This window comes from Myxocyprinus asiaticus, chromosome 5 (assembly GCF_019703515.2).
Source record: "Myxocyprinus asiaticus isolate MX2 ecotype Aquarium Trade chromosome 5, UBuf_Myxa_2, whole genome shotgun sequence".
Classification (NCBI taxonomy): domain Eukaryota; kingdom Metazoa; phylum Chordata; class Actinopteri; order Cypriniformes; family Catostomidae; genus Myxocyprinus; species Myxocyprinus asiaticus.
The window spans coordinates 29,700,525-29,718,241 of NC_059348.1; the positions used below are offsets into that span (position 1 = coordinate 29,700,525).

At 39.2% G+C, this 17,717-nt stretch overlaps 1 protein-coding gene across 6 annotated transcripts in view; it reads right to left on the reverse strand.

Annotated features, from left to right (window-relative positions):
* The window catches only part of LOC127440451 (U2 snRNP-associated SURP motif-containing protein-like), a 39,188-nt gene that overhangs the window by 6,816 nt on the left and 14,655 nt on the right, over positions 1-17,717 (reverse strand). For 3 of the 6 annotated variants that reach the window (XM_051697020.1, XM_051697019.1, XM_051697024.1), the window contains exons 2-11: positions 6,797-6,895; positions 6,230-6,341; positions 3,138-3,259; positions 2,958-3,025; positions 2,783-2,871; positions 2,584-2,619; positions 2,377-2,459; positions 2,121-2,286; positions 1,782-1,993; positions 1,128-1,171 (exon numbers count right to left, since the gene is read on the reverse strand). In XM_051697020.1, the coding sequence (XP_051552980.1) occupies positions 1,128-1,171; positions 1,782-1,993; positions 2,121-2,286; positions 2,377-2,459; positions 2,584-2,619; positions 2,783-2,871; positions 2,958-3,025; positions 3,138-3,259; positions 6,230-6,341; positions 6,797-6,895 (1,031 nt within the window). Of the gene's footprint in view, positions 1-1,127; positions 1,172-1,781; positions 1,994-2,120; positions 2,287-2,376; positions 2,460-2,583; positions 2,620-2,782; positions 2,872-2,957; positions 3,026-3,137; positions 3,260-6,229; positions 6,342-6,796; positions 6,896-9,747; positions 9,767-17,717 lie in introns of those variants that run through there. The other 3 variants (XM_051697022.1, XM_051697021.1, XM_051697025.1) reach the window with 3 other exon arrangements.

Here is a 17,717-nt window from a genome sequence, read left to right on the forward strand (position 1 = left end):
GCTAACATTCTGCCTACAAACTCCTTTTGTGTTCCACAGTAGAAGTCAGTCAGTCATACAGGTTTGTAACAACACTATGATAAATGAAAACAGAACTTTCAATTTTGGGTGCACTATCACTTTAAAAACATCTCAATAAGTAGAACTACCAAACTGTCAAGCATGCCTTAACATTGACACCTAAAATACACAGAAAACATTGATTCATAATGTATGTCCACAGAAACGATAATAAACTCACAGAATTACCTCCTTTAAAAAAATAGAAATTCTTATTTACAAAGAATTGCTAATGAATTTCTCAAAATGAAAATTCTCATAATCTACTCACCCTCATGCCATCCCAGATGTGTATGACTTTCTTCAGCAGAACACAAAGATTTTTAGAAGAATATCTGTTGGTCCATACAATGCAAGTGAATGGGGCCAAAACTTTTAAGCACCAAAAAGCACATAAGGACTGCATAAAAGTAATCAATACGACTCCAGTGGTTTAATCCATATCTTCTGAAACTATCTAATCGAGTTTGGGTGTCCATTGCAGTCTCTAGGCACGATCATGATTTCAAGCTCAATTACACTTCCTAGTGCTTGATGTATGCGCAGAGCGCTAGATAGTGCTAGGAAGTGTAATCGAGTTTGAAATCTGTTCTCATCCAAAACCAACTGGACCACTTCAGCAGACTTTGATTTACACACTGGAGTCTTGTGGATTACTTTTATGCTGCTTTTAAGTGCTTTTTTGGGCTTTAAATTTTGCACACCATTCACTTGCATTGTGTGGACCTACAGAGATGAGATATTCTTTTAAAAATTGTTGTTTGTGTTCTGCAGAAGAATGAAAGTCATACACATCTGGGATGGCATGAGGGTGAGAAAATGATGAGAATTTTCATTTTTGGGTGAACTTTTCTTTTAACTTCACTATCTGAGCATTATGACACAAACCCTTCGTAGAGAAATGCAATGTGTGTATGCAGCTGATATACTAGATTTTCATGCAAGGCCTCAACTTTTGCTCACCCAAACCAGCCTCTGGTAGCGTGCATGTCCAATGTTTCAAACTACAGAGATGGGATAAGTTCTCTACATTTCATAAGAATTTGGAAAAAAAGAAAAACATGTACCTTTCTGTTGGGATAACCACTTTGACTATGGCTTGCGACAGAGTCTGGATATGAAGTCACATCAGATAATAAACATAGAATATATGTGAGTATTGTTAAAAAGAAACAAGCATAACACTAAATGCAACATATACTCCTACAACAACAAACGTGTTCTACAGTGTCAGTTTTAAAACTTGACTGAACACATTCCTTAGAGAAAGAGGCACTGAAATGCTACACCATCTGAATCAACAATATGTTTTTTTAAATTCTAAGTTCTCTTTACATTCTCTAAATAATCCTTTTTTACAAAAAACAAAACATTGCAACAATCAGAGAGTATCAAAAGCAGCACAGTTCATCCTAACTAGACTTTGGAAAACACCATGGCCTATAAAATGATTTGTCCAAAGAATATTCTACACTCAAAACCACTTACCGGTACAATCAGCATGGTACATATTTAATTGATATTATGATTTAATAACGAAGTTGCTAAATTTAGTAAAATGACAAGTCTAAAGCAAAGCACTTTTGTACAAAGGTGAATAAAACTAAAGTATTTAAGCCTACACCTCTTTCAAAAAAAATTACAAAAAGAAAGTCACTTTCCCTATCTACATTTTTGACCATGCTAACCGAAATCTTTTTGTCCCACGTATGCCAAGTTACCTTCTCAAACTCGTCTTTGCTCTTTGGAGGGGGAGGCATAGAAGCATTGGGGTTCTTCAGTCTCTCTTTGGGCTGGGCATTGAAAGGCAGTCCAGAGGGTGGAGGCGGAAGAGTATGCTCCATCATAGAAGGTGGAATGTATATTGGGTGAGGTGGAATTGGTACACCTTTACCCCATCCCAGTTTCATTTCAAAATTCATTAACATTTTGCCTGAAATGGACAGCATTTGCTAAAGTAATCATAGATTTAAAAAGGGGCAATAGTAAGTCCTAAGGGATACCAATAAATATATAGACAGATAAATGAACAGACAGAAAGATTAGATTGATAGATTTACCATTTAAATGTTTAAGTGCACGTTCAGCATCTCTCCTCGTCATGAAGGCAACAAAGCCACAGTTCCTCTCTCTGGCCCTCTCTTCATCAGTCCTGGGCCACATGATTTTCACACTGGCTAATGGACCATAGCGACCAAATTCTTGACAGAGCATCTCCTCGTTCATCTGTAATATTAAAGAGTATGTTTTAGTATGAAACACTGATGGGGTTTAGTAAAATTCTGTAAAAAAAAAAAAAAAAAAAGCTTCAGTTACCTGTGGATTTATGTTCCCCAAATAAAGATTTGTAGTTGTTGGATCACCAACATCATGTGAGCCAGGAGCTGAATCATCCAAAACTGAAAAACAAAACAACAGCGCTGAATAACCACCTAAATTTCTATAATTTGTCCTCCATGATGTGTTACATATACACCAAAATGGTCACGTAATTGCATTACACAGTATATAAAACAAAATTACCACTGGACGGACGGTTTCTTCGTGAAGAACCATCCGCTAAAAGAAGCAGAGAAGCAGTGTGAATTTTGTTTCCTTGATTAAAGAATACGCTGCTAAATTGTGGGAGTGGCCATGACATGTGGGACGAGTCCGACTCCAATGAAAAACAGAGGGAACTTTTTTTTGGTGGGAAAAAAATATATACAAAGAAATAACTTACAGGATCGCCTTCCTTCCATCGTGGAAAGAGGCTCAAAACGACTGACACGGCCCTTCAACTTGTGACGTTCATCACGCTCTTCCTGTATTCTACAAAAACAACAGAGGATACCATTTAATTTCATATTAAAGAGGCAAAGTGTTTGTTAAATAGTCAAAAGGCAAAGAATACCAACTGTTTGAGTTCTTCTTTGAAGAGTTCAAGGTTGCTCTTTTTCTTTTCCTTTTCTCCCTTCTTCGATGCCTAAATAATATAATTGGAAAATACTGGGTAACAGCACGACAAAATTTGTGAAAGATCAATGAAACAAATCAAAATAAAACAGGAATAAAAAAAATTAAAAATAAAAACGTACATTGTGTTTGTCTATAGTTAAAAACTGTGGTGGAGTTTCCAGAGGTAAAATACTTTTTGTCTCCAAAATTCTTGACTTCGGTTTGTAAAGCTTTCCTTTCTTATCATCGACTGCCACTTCCTCTGTAAGGGAAAAAGCAGAATAGATGTTAAAACAATTAAAAAAATTTTACAAATATTTATCCATCTTGCATAACTGTTGGAAATGTCAAATTAACCTTGTTCCTATATAGATTTATTTATATTCATATATGTGTGTGCATCCATGGCATTTTATTTTTCTATTGTTGTAATCAGTGGACTCTACAAAATGAACACACACTTTGGTCAGGACACACATAAGGAGACAATAAAGGTGTCTTTACACAGCTGAATTGAAGGGATAGTTCAGCCAAAAATGAAAATTCTCCCATCATTTACTCACCCTCATGCCATCCTAGATGTGTATGACTTTCTTCTGCAGAACACAAACGAAGATTTTTAGGAGAATATTTCAGCTCTGTAGGTCTTCACAACGCAAATGAATAGGTGCCAAAATTATGAAGCCCCAAAATCCACATAAGGGCAACAAAGTACTCCAGACGACTCTGGTGTTTAAATCCATGTCTTCCGATGCGATATAATAGGTGTGGGTGAGAAACAGATCAATATTTAAGTCCTTTTTCCATCACTTTCACCTTCTCCTTCTGTTTTCGGTGATTCGCATTCTCTGTGCATATCGCACCCTACTAGGCAGGGAGGAGTATTTATGATAAAAATGATTAAATATTGATCTGTTTCTTAACCACACCTATAATATAGTGTCTGAACTCATGGATGTAACCACTGGACTCATATGGATTACTTTTATGCTCCCTCTATGTGGATTTTTGTGCTACAAAATGTTGGCACCAATTCACTTGGACTGTATGGACCTACAGAGCTGAAATATTCTTCTGGAAATCTTTGTTTGAGAAAAGGCGAGGAGTTCCACAGCCACCGTTAGTAAACAAACTAGCTGCTAGCCTGCTACTCAGAGGACTGCGCTAATTTTACAATTCCATTAACAGAAATAAAGTATCCAAAGAAAAATCACATCTCGCATGTCTGTGTGACTTCATCGGGAGATACTATTTGAGTTTATCGCATCTGTACTGTGTGACTACACAGAAAATAAAGTGATTTCTGGATTACTACATCAACTTTTTCCTGGGATGACAGATAAAATCAGATGTTTATCGAGAGTGGGTAATTCAACTTTATTATACACTAAACCGTCATTAAATCTAGTTTACATGAGGGAAGTATTGCGTGCCTGATACTATGTGTTTAACTTGCATCAAGATGTCATTTTTAAGTCAATGAGTGAGTATTTCAGTACAGTAATTTATGCCGAGTCATAAAAGCCTTTATTGTAAAAGATTGTTGATAAATAGGTTTATAGTGCATTTTCAACATGTTGCCCACCGAGTTCAGCGTGTGCTCCACTGTTAAAAGCACAATTTCACCACCTCGTCTCTCATCTCCTCCAGCTGCAGCACGGAGCACCTCCTGCGTGGCTCACGAGCCTAGTTTAAACTGTAACCTGAAGACATAAGCTGCGTCCGAAAACTGGAAAATGCTGCCTTGAGAGGCTGTATGAAATAAGGTGCTTTTCTAACTGTTAAGATAGTTCCATTCCGATGCAGCCACAGTTAGTATAAAACAGCCCTAAGCAATAAAGGTGTAACTCCGATCCTGGCATTCTCTGTCAGTGTTGTTGATTTTGTTGTTGCTATTGAAACATGCGTGCAAATAACGTCAGAAAATATTGTCGATAATAGATGATATCACTACGGTGGTTCCTTTTGTGAATGTGAATTCAACAGGGGAAAAGTCTCCGTTCCTCATAAGAGTTCTCATCTAGAAAGTTACTGAGGGAAAAGTACCAGGACTGTAGGTGGGAATGGGCCTTTAGACTAACTTTTTAGCTCCTACTCCAGGGTGGGTACTTCTACCCCAGAAGGACTGTGGGAGGTGCTGCAGCCTGTGATTGGTCAAACATGTATGATGCACAAAGCAATGAGAATCTGCAGCTGCAATGAGTAAACAAACTTGTAGCTGCTAGCCTGCTTTTTAGAGGACTATGCCAATTCTCCAATTCCCTTAACAGAAATAACATAAAACCAACAATGTATAAGAATATCGCCTGTTTCATGTGTGTGCGAGGGGTGAGCAGATGCGTTTTGAGTTTATTGCATCTGTACTGTGTGACAATACAGAAAATAAAGTGATTTCTGGATTATTACTACATTGTTTTTTTTTTTTGGGGGGGATAACAGACAAATAAAAAGATGTTTATTGTAAGTGGGTAAATAAGATCTATAATAAACAACTGTCATAAAATCTAATTTACATGAGGGAAGTTGCATGCCTGTTAATGTGTAGTTAATATGCATTAAGACATCTTTAGGTCAATGATTGGAAAGTTCAGTACAGTATTTTATGTGGAGTCATAAAAGCATTTAATGTAAAAGATTGTGTTGATAAATAGGTTTATAGTGCATTTTCAACATGTTTTCCGCGTGTGCTGCATAGTTAAAACAGGCTGCTCGCCTCACCTCTTAGTGCAGCTTCAGGGACACCACACGCAGGCACAGCACACGCACCCAGTGTAAAAACTGTGACTGTATGATAACTGAAAAAAATGCTGCCTTTGGAGGCTGTATAAGGAGGTAGAATAAAAATACGGTAACTGTTATGAGACCAGTTTCCTTAGGAATTCCATTCATTAAAAAATGCTATCATTTAAGCCATTAACTGATTAGGCAATCTACATTTTCGGATGCAGCCACAGTTTGTTTAAAACAGCCCTAACAAAAGTGTAGCTCCAATCCTGGCGACCTCCGTCAGTGTTGTTGATTTTGTTGTTGCTCTTTAATCGCGTGTGCAAAGGACGTCAGAAGAAAAATGGTCAACACAAGATGATGTCACTACACGTCCCAACATTTATGCCACCTCTGTGCAGCATTAAACAATCTGTGTAAATACACCTTTTCTTGTTATTTTGTAGTTTAAAGCTGGCTATATATTAACCTTATGGTCACTGCAGCAACATCCAGATGATTAACTTACCTTTTGTAGCATTGGCAATGCCACCACGGACAAAAGTCTTAACTTTTCCTTCACCTCCCTCAAAGGCAGCAAGAAATTCCTCATAGATCTCTGCAGCGGCTCTTTCATCCTCCTTTGAAGAATCACAGAATGCTTTAGTAATTTAGCAATATAATGTTAATATTATTTCATAAACCTCTGAGCATTAAAAAGATACATCAGTTACCATTTTGTGTGTGTTCTGTGCATTGATAATACTGGTGTAAACTATCTGTAACAGGCACTGTCATTTGTACTATTGAACCCATACTCCAAGACCAGGTTTTGACAAGGAAAAAAACACTCATGACACTACATAGAGCTAATACATTGCACAGATATAAATATATGTACAGATGCATAAAGCACTAGTAAATGCTATCGTATCAGTTTAACCGAGGAATGACAAAGAATAGTTTTGATTGGGAAGAAGCATTTAGGCAATCTAGAGGAAGTGCGAGAAGATCAATAAGATACAAGTCGATCAATACCGTATATTGCTTTATGAATGTCTCAAGCCAGTAATAATTAACATAGTGTACTACTTACCTTCTTCTTAAGTTCATCCTGCTCTTTCTTACTTAGTGTTCTTTTCGCAACTGCCATCTTGCCGATACTAAATGCCTTTAACTTGTTTTCTAATAAAGCCTGCATGAAAATAAGAAAATCCATTAACACAAGTCATCCTTGACATTACTTCACATACCTGTATAATCTTGCCAATGGAAATAAGATTTGGAGACATTATAGGAATGCTAAGAAACAAAAACAAAACACATACAAAGAAGCAGAGAAAACAAGAATCAATCTATTGCGTCATTTTTATTTCACCTGAACTTGAATTTGAAAAAGCTTCTGAATTCATGATCTTGAAAAAAAAGTGTAATTTGATGTTATTGAACATTTTTGCTGTTAATATGAAATATTTGAAAATATTTTGTGAATTCACCTAAAAATAAATTCAGGTTGTGAAATTCAAGTTTTTATTATTCAAGTGGTGGATTTCAGGTCTCAATATTCAGGTTGTTGAATACGGGTTAAAAAAAATTCAGGTGGCAAACTTTGAGGATGACATCAGGGAATGCAAAGAAGAGCTAACGAGCCTCAATGTAATCCACCTCTCTCTTGGACAATTGTAAAGCAATGGAAACAGCTAAAAAGTCATTTTAAACTACTGTGACAACAACATTGTGAAAACACTAAAAGGTATACTTTAGGGATATTATTATGTTCCATTAATGTGTTTTAAAGAAAAGATCAACTTAATCAGTAAATTAGATCCTTCACCTAACAAAGTTTCACCAAGAACCTAATTTCCTTATCTGAGCAAAGGACATTTACCAGTTGAAACGAATAATCAAACTACCTCATTTTAACTGCAAACCTGAAAAATAAAAATAAATCCAATTTTAATAGAAGTATTAAATAATAGATCTAAAAATAAGTCACGCAGTCAGTGAAGGACAGACATGATCGTTTACATAGCTAGTCCATGCAGTAATTAGTTATTCATGTTCAAACTGACGAGCACCGGTATTACCGCTGGTTGGACGCTAGGTGGTACTATGGGGTAATTTTCGTTAAGCAATAGCCTGCCCTACACAATAATGCAAGGCAGCTTGATTTCAAACTTTGAACTTTATTTATTTTAACTAAAAGAATCAAATGAAACTGGAAAACAATTAAGTGCAATTGAAATGCGTAGTGTGTGTAGTTGAACTTTTTGAAAGATGGCTTTATAACAGTTGTGAAGGGCAACATCTCTCTGGCAAAGAACATCTGTGCATTCTCTTCCAATCGGGTATTTTGTTGTCTGGGAAAATCGTGTGTGAATAAATGAGTTTTGTTCCCTCCTTCATGATATATATATCCAGCTACATTGCACGGGTCTGTGTGTCTATGGGCAAATTATTTGTAATATTAATTTGATAATAGCATCATCATCATCATAATAATAATAATAATAATAATAACAATAATTTAATACATGGGAAAACGAGCCAAATATCGTCTTGACATCGTCAAAGCCATCAGCCATCATCGATCCCCGAGATCATTGTCTGTCGGCAGAACCCTAATGTGCATTTTTCTCTATAAATTAACAAAATGTTCAGACAGTCTCCTTGCTGGTTTTTCCCCGACACATTCAGAATCATTACCGCTTTTGCCTGTGTCGCTGCTGCTCGCTTCATGCGTGCGCTTGTAAAATGTATATTTTAAAGGCTCATTATTACGGTTTCGTATTTCTCTATAATGTAGAACTTATAACATTCTCTCTCAGCCCTGGAACTCAAACCATTTTCTGATGCCCCCCAAAAATATATATTTATGTAATTAAATTAATATCATAAAAGTGCAACAACTAATGGCTTAAACTAATGACTACTACATTAGTGGCCAAAAATATTGGCACCCATGGTAAATATGAGCAAAGGCGGCTGTGAAAAAAAAAAAAACTGCATTGTTTAACCTTTTGATCTTTCCTTCGAAAAATGTACAAAAATCTAACCTTTTAATTGAAGTAAAACAATTGAAACGGGGGAAATATCTAATTATTAAACAAATATTTCTCTCCAAAATGCATTGGCCATAATTATTGGCACCCTTTTATCCAATACTTTTTGCAGCCAAAATAACCGCTCTGGGTCTTCTCTTATAATGTCTAATGAGGTTGGAGAACACCTGGCAAGGGATCCGAGACCATTCCTCCATACAGAATCTCTACAGATCCTTCAAATTCAGAGGTCCATGTTGGTGGACTCTCCTCTTCAGTTCACCCCACAAACTTTCTATGGGGGTTCAGGTCAGGGGACTGGTATGGCCATGGCAGAACCTTGATTTTGTGGTCAGTGAACCATTTTTGTGTTGATTTTGATGTTTGTTTTGGATCACTGTCATGCTGGAATATCCAACCAGGGCCCACTGTAAGCTTTCTGGCAGAGGCAGTGAGGTTTTGATTTTTTATTTGTTGGTATTTAAGAGTCCATGATGCCATGTATCCGAACAAGATGTCCAGGACCTCTGGCAGAAAAACAGCCCTACAACATTAAAGACCCAGCACCACATTTAACCGTGGTCAAATCCATCTCTGGTGTTTGCTGCCAAAAAGCTCTTTTTTGTTTCATCTGACCATAGAACCCAGTCTCATTTGAAGTTCCAGTAGTGTCTGGCAAACTGAAGATGGTTGAGTTTGTTGTTGGATGAGAACAGAGGCTTTTTTTCTTGAAACCCTCCCAAACAACTTGATTGGTGATTTTTTTTTTCAATATAGACAATATAGACATGTCTTTTTCCAGGCCAATTCTTAAGATCTCCAGTTGATTAAAACTTGTTAATTATTGCCCTGATGGTGGAAATGGGTATTTTTAATGCTTTGGCTATTTTCTTATAGCCACTTCCCATTTTGTGAAGCTCAATAGCCTTTTGCCACACATCAGAACTATATTCTTTCGTGTAACCCACTGTGACTGATGATTAAGGGAATTTGGCCTGTGTGTTACCTCATATTTATACCCCTGTGAAACAGGAAGTCATGGCTGAGAAATTTCATGTTCCTAGTCACCCAGGTGCACTAAAAAAAAAAAAAAAAAAAATTATTGAGAATACACTTCAGGTATATTTTACTCATAAGAATTTCTAGGGGTGCCAATAATTGTGACCGTTTCTTGGAAAAAAATATTTAATAATGAGATATTTCCCCTCTTTTAATTGTTCTACTTCAATTAAAGGTTAGATTTTTGTAAATGTTTGAATGAAAGATCAAAATGTTTTTTGTGTTTTTTCACAGCCTTCTTTGCTCATATTTACCATGGGTGCCAATATTTTTGGCCACTACTGTAGTCAACTAGGAAAATCTTTGGTTGGGGGGAGCCCTAGGCAAAACCCAGCGAAATGTTTGTTTCTATTTATATATCTTGAAAAAGTGATACTGCCGTTTACTGACGAGAGCCAACATTTTATTTTTATTTCACTTAAATTTGATCTTTCAATTAACAGCTTCATTTCGCCCAAGCAGCGATGAAGTGGGTGAACAACACCTGTTGGTTTCTGCTTTAAACATGTCAGTTATCTGAGCACGTGTCAAATACTGTTTATGTATGTGTACACACACACACACGGAGTCGCATATAATTAAACTGAAAATGCACATAGGACAACGTTAAGTTCATAACACCCAGAATATGGTCTGTCATGATTATAACATTATAATAAACAAAAAGCAAGCACTGTCAATTTACAGAATATTTTGTATGTGTATATACTAGTGTTGGTCAATAAACAATACATAAGATAATGAAGCACAGACTTTATGCACACCGCCAGACTAATATGTATACATTAGTCAAACACCACCTCAGTTGCTTTCACTTTTTGTGTTCTTCATGATTTAAAAGCAGCTCTTACATTCACACAGATGTGATCACAGACATTTGTAATTAATCAGACCACAAAACAACACAAAAACATTTGAAAATTCTGAATGAGAGATGTTTATTGTGATGTACCGCTGAGATGGGCCGGTGTTATGGATCAACTGGGGATTATGTTATCTGGGCATGTACGCGTGCACGTGAATAATTTTACTTGCCTTTTCAGCAGATTCGTTCAATGTGAATAGCAAAGAAAAGATGTTTTGCACATTATTAAAAATGTAGGCTATATATATATATATACAGGTGCATCTCAATAAATTAGAATGTCGTGGAAAAGTTCATTTATTTCAGTAATTCAACTCAAATTGTGAAACTTATGTATTCAATAAATTCAATGCACACAGACTGAAGTAGTTTAAGTCTTTGGTTCTTTTAATTGTGATGATTTTGGCTCACATTTAACAAAAACCCATCAATTCACTATCTCAAAAAATTAGAATATGGTGACATGCCAATCAGCTTATCAACTCAAAACACCTGCAAAGGTTTCCTGAGCCTTCAAAATGGTCTCTCAGTTTGGTTCACTAGGCTACACAATCATGGGGAAGACTGCTGATCTGACAGTTGTCCAGAAGACAATCATTGACACCCTTCACAAGGAGGGTAAGCCACAAACATTCATTACCAAAGAAGCTGGCTGTTCACAGAGTGCTGTATCCAAGCATGTTAACAGAAAGTTGAGTGGAAGGAAAAAGTGTGGAAGAAAAAGATGCACAACCAACCGAGAGAACCACAGCCTTGTGATTGTCAAGCAAAATCGATTCAAGAATTTGGGTGAACTTCACAAGGAATGGACTGAGGCTGGGGTCAAGGCATCAAGACACAGACATGTCAAGGAATTTGGCTACAGTTGTCGTATTCCTCTTGTTAAGCCACTCCTGAACCACAGACAACGTCAGAGGCGTCTTACCTGGGCTAAGGAGAAGAAGAACTGGACTGTTGCCCAGTGGTCCAAAGTCCTCTTTTCAGATGAGAGCAAGTTTTGTATTTCATTTGGAAACCAAGGTCCTAGAGTCTGGAGGAAGGGTGGAGAAGCTCATAGCCCAAGTTGCTTGAAGTCCAGTGTTAAGTTTCCACAGTCTGTGATGATTTGGGGTGCAATGTCATCTGCTGGTGTTGATCCATTGTGTTTTTTGAAAACCAAAGTCACTGCACCCGTTTACCAAGAAATTTTGGAGCACTTCATGCTTCCTTCTGCTGACCAGCTTTTTAAAGATGCTGATTTCATTTTCCAGCAGGATTTGGCACCTGCCCACACTGCCAAAAGCACCAAAAGTTGGTTAAATGACCATGGTGTTGGTGTGCTTGACTGGCCAGCAAACTCACCAGACCTGAACCCCATAGAGAATCTATGGGGTATTGTCAAGAGGAAAATGAGAAACAAGAGACCAAAAAATGCAGATGAGCTGAAGGCCACTGTCAAAGAAACCTGGGCTTCCATACCACCTCAGCCGTGCCACAAACTGATCACCTCCATGCCACGCCGAATTGAGGCAGTAATTGAAGCAAAAGGAGCCCCTACCAAGTATTGAGTACATATACAGTAAATGAACATACTTTCCAGAAGGCCAACAATTCACTAAAAATATTTTTTTTATTGGTCTTATGATGTATTCTAATTTTTTGAGATAGTGAATTGGTGGGTTTTTGTTAAATGTGAGCCAAAATCATCACAATTAAAAGAACCAGAGACTTAAACTACTTCAGTCTGTGTGCACTGAATTTATTTAATACACGAGTTTCACAATTTGAGTTGAATTACTGAAATAAATGAACTTTTCCACGACATTCTAATTTATTGAGATGCACCTGTATATATATATATATATATATATATATATATATATATATATATATATATATATATATATATATACACACACACACACACACACACACAGCTCTGGAAAAAATTAAGAGACCACTGCAAAATTATCAGTTTACTATTTATCACAGGGTTCTTCAAAAAGTTCATAAACGGAGGCGTTTAGTTTTAAGTAACCTTAATGAACTGTATGTGGAGTTTAAAAATCAGCACCCAGATTTAAAGATAGAGAGATCAAAATTTTGTGAACCGAGGCCAAAATAGTGTGTGCTGGCAGGAGCATCTGGAACTTACACTGTGTGTGTCTGCACACAACATCAGAACATCAAGCTGATGGTTGAGTCAGCAAAAGCTTAAAAGTGGACTACAAGGACCTGCTGGAACTTCTAGGCTGTGACAAACAGTTATGACTGCATGCTCAACAAGTATGACCAGTGTCCAGGTATAGAGGCCTTACTGCAGATGCTTGAAGTGTCAGACAAAGATGACACTTCCTGATAACATCACCTTTAAGCAGTGGGTTATGACTGACAGAGCAGATTTTATCACTGTCGTTCTCCCTAGGGATGAATTATCTGTTTCTCTGGCTGAGAAACGTAATGCGTTAAAGACACACCATTGGTTGAGGACATCAGCGTGGAAAACTGTGATTAAGACAGACTCGAACCCTTCCCATTATAAATTGACCCTGAAAGTGGAACTTTGAGGAATCTTGAGCATTACATTAGGACTTAAGTTCTAAGTCTAAAGAACAAGAATGTGCAAAATGTTTACATATGTTCATTTACCCTGTAATGTGCTCTAGAGATCAGTTTTTGTTCCAAAGAGCTAGGACCATCCTGAGCCGAGATATTGAGGTTTCTGTAAAAAGCTGTATAACCAAAATTTGTCATGTGCCATGACACAAAGACGGCCATCGTGGTTAAACCAAGAAAAATAAAATAAAAAAACTGGTGGTTTTGTAATACCAATACATAGAGGTAATCACTAATCAAAAAATAGGAAAATTAAAAATGGTCATCCAACCTGTGCTGAACCAATTGAGATGGACTGACCCATTATTATATTCAAATAGTCTTTGATTTCATCTCAAAACTCACATTACATTTAGCTAATGGCAGCATACTCTAATATGGTACCGAAATTAACAAAAAGATGATATTGTATAATTTTTTATTTTTTGGTATTGCGATATTTTGTTAGTACCTGTATACCACGCAACCCTAATTTATAGGTAGGTATTTTTTTTCTCTCCTTTTTTTCTCCCCAATTTGGAATGCCCAATTCCCAATGCGCTCTAAGTCCTCATGGTGGCGTAGTGACTCGCCTCAATCCAGGTGGCGGAGGACGAATCTCAGTTGCCTCCGTGTCTGAGACCGTCAATCCGCACATCTTATCATGTGGCTTGTTGAGCGCGTTACTGCGGAATCATAGCGTGTGTGGAAGCTTCACGCTATTCTCCGCGGCATCCACGCACAACTCACCACGCGCCCCACCAAGAGCGAACCACATTATAGCGACCACAAGGAGGTTACTCCATGTGACTCTACCCTCCCTAGCAACCGGGACAATTTGGTTGTTTAGGAGACTTGGCTGGAGTCACTCAGCACACCCTGGATTAAAACTTGCGACTCCAGGGGTGGTAGTCAGCGTCTTTACTCACTGAGCTACCCAGGCCCTCTATTAGGTATGTATGAGTAAAAATGAACATTTTTGTTTTATTCTATAAAGCACTGACAACATTTCCCCAAATTCCAAATAAAAATATTGTAATATAGAGCATTTATTGATGAAAATGACAATTGGGCAAAATAAAAAAGATGCAGTGTTTTCAGACCTTAAATAATGCAAAGGAAAAAAGTTCATATTCATTTTTATACAACACAATACTAATTGTTTTAACGGAGGAAGAGTTCAGAAATCAATATTTGGTGGTATAACCAAATATTTGCATCTTGGCATGCCCTCTACCAGTCTTTCACATTGCTATTGGGTGACTTTATGCCACTCCTGGCACAAAAATTCAAGCAGCTCGGCTTTGTTTGATGGATTGTGGCCATCTATCTTCCTCTTGATCACATTCCAGAGGTTTTCAACGGGGTTCAGGTCTGGAGATTGGGCTGGCCGTGACAGGGTCTTGATTCGGTGGTCCTCCATCCACACCTTGACTGATCTGGCTGTGTGGCATGGAGCATTGTCCAGCTGGAAAAAAACAATCCTCAGAGTTGGGGAACATTGTCAGAGCAAAAGGAAGCAAGTTTTCTTCCAGGATAACGTGGCTTAATTCATGCATACTTCACAAAGACGAATCTGCCCGATTTCAGCCTTGCTGAAGCACCCCCAGATCATCACCGATCTTGGTATGCTGAAGCATTCAGAGTTCCTTTCACTGGAACTAAGGGGCCAAGCCCAGCTCCTGAAAAACAACCCCACATCATAATCCCCCCCTCCACCAAACTTCACAGTTGGCACAATGCAGTCAGACAAGTACCGTTCTCCTGGCAACCGCCAAACCCAGACTCGTCCATCAGATTGCCAGATGGAGAAGCTTGATTCGTCACTCCAGAGAACGCGTCTCCACTGCTCTAGAGTCCAGTGGCGGTGTGCTTTACACCACTGCATCCGACGCTTTGCATTGCACTTGGTGATGTATGGCTTGGATGCAGCTGCTCGGCCATGGAAACCCATTCCATGAAGCTCTCTACGCACTGTTCTTGAGCTAATCTGAAGGCCACATTAATGTCTGTAGCGATTGACTCTACAGAATGTTGGCGACCTCTGTGCACTATGCGCCTCAGCATCCGCTGACCCCACTCTGTCATTTTACGTGGCCTACCACTTCGTGGCTGAGTTGCTGTCATTCCCAATCGCTTCCACTTTGTTATAATACCACTGACAGTTGACTGTGGAATATTTAGTAGCGAGGAAATTTCACGACTGGACTTGTTGCACAGGTGGCATCCTATCACAGTACCACGCTGGAATTCACTGAGCTCCTGAGAGCAGCCCATTCTTTCACAAATGTTTGTAGAAGCAGTCTGCATGCCTAGGTGCTTCATTTTATACACCTGTGGCCATGGAAGTGATTGGAACACCTGAATTCAATTATTTGGATGGGTGAAGCGAATACTTTTGGCAATATAGTGTATTTTAAGGCCTACCTTCAAATTCAGTGCCTCTTTGCTTGACATCATGGGAAAATCAAAAGAAATCAGCCAAGACCTCAGAAAAAAAAATTGTGGACCTCCACAAATGCCTGAAGGTACCATGTTCATCTGTACAAACAATAGTATGCAAGCATAAACACCATGGGACCACGAAGCCATCATGCCGCTCAGGAAGGAGACGCATTCTGTCTCCTAGAGATGAAAGTAGTTTGGTGTGAAGTGCAAATCAATCCCAGAACAAAAGCAAAGGACCTTGTGAAGATGCTGGAGGAAACAGGTAGACAAGTATCTATATCCACAGTAAAAATTAGTCCTATATCGACATTTCGACTCAAGATGGCGCCGAGTATGGCTGCTGCGTTGCGAGCTCCGACACAACATAGTAATGTTTTGTTTGTTTTGTTCACAATTCTTATGTTTTTTGTCTTGGATGTTGTCTGCCTTATTGTCTACAACAGACAGACACTTTTGGACATCGGTTCAGCAATCTCACGCCGTAAACCGGACTTCACATTCCTCAATGCCGACCCGCTGTTTACAAACACGCCAGCGGAGCCCTTTGTCTGGGCAGCCCAGCCGCGGAAACGCAGGAGGAAAAGGGGAAACAGAGTAAGACGCCACGCAAATCGACCCCCGCTACCCACTATTCTACTGGCAAATGTTCAGTCTCTGGATAACAAGCTCTGTGAGCTGAAAGCGCGGATCTCTTTCCAACGAGATACAAGGGACTGCTGCATTATCTGCCTAACAGACACTTGGATGTCTGTGGAGATTCCAGACTCAGCCACTGAACCCACGGGGTTCTCCGTGCACCGAGCGGACAGAGCGAAAGACCTCTCAGGTAAAAGCAGAGGTGGTGGTGTATGTTTTATGATCAACAACTCCTGGTGTGATCAGAGGAACGTACATTCTATCAAGTCTTTCTGCTCTCCTGATCTGGAATTTCTTATGCTTCTGTGTCGACCATTCTGGCTACCGAGGGAATTCACAGCGGTCATTATCACTGCTGTGTACATCCCCCCACAAGCCGACACAGACCGGGCACTCAAGGAACTGTACGGGATTATAAGCAAGCAGGAAACCACGCACCCTGAGGCCGCGTTCATTGTGACCGGGGACTTTAATAAAGCCAGTTTAAAATCAGTCACACCAAAATACCACCAGCACATTAGTTTCAACACACGAGGGGACCGGGTTTTGGACCATTGCTACTCTCCGTTCTGGGATGGCTACAAATCCCTCCCCCGCCCACCATTTGGCAAATCGGACCACTCTTCCATTCTGCTTCTGCCTGCTTACAGGCAGAAATTGAAACAGGAAGCACCCACCCTCAGAACGATCCAGTGCTGGTCGGACCAATCAGACTCTACGCTACAAGACTGTTTTGATCACACAGACTGGGAGATGTTCCGGTCCGCCTCTGATAACATCGAGCTTTACGCTGATAGCGCAATGCGTTTCATCAGAACGTGCGTAGAGGACGTCGTTCCGACCAGAACTGTACGAATCTATCCAAATCAGAAACCATGGATCAATAGCGATGTTCGCGCGGCACTTAATGTGCGGACCTCCGCTTTTAATTCCGGGAACGTGGAGGAGCATAAACAAGCCAGTTATGCCCTCCGAAAAACTATCAGAACCGCAAAACGCCAGTACAGGAGTAAGATTGAAGGACAGTTTAACACCACCAACTCTAGAAGCATGTGGCAGGGAATTAACATCATCACGGACTTTAAAGGGAATAAAAACTCCGCCATGAACACTGCTGTCTCTCTACCGGATGAGCTAAATACTTTTTATGCTCGTTTCGAGGGAAATAACACCGCCCTCGCGGAGAGAGCTCTCGCGGCTGAAGCTACAGAGGTTAGTTTACTCTCCGTCTCTGTAGCGGATGTAACCCGATCCTTCCGACGGGTGAACATCCGCAAAGCCGCTGGCCCAGACGGCATTCCGGGCCGCGTCATCAGAGCGTGCGCGAACCAGCTGGCTGGTGTTTTTACGGACATTTTTAACCTTTCCCTCTCTTTGTCTGTAGTCCCCACATG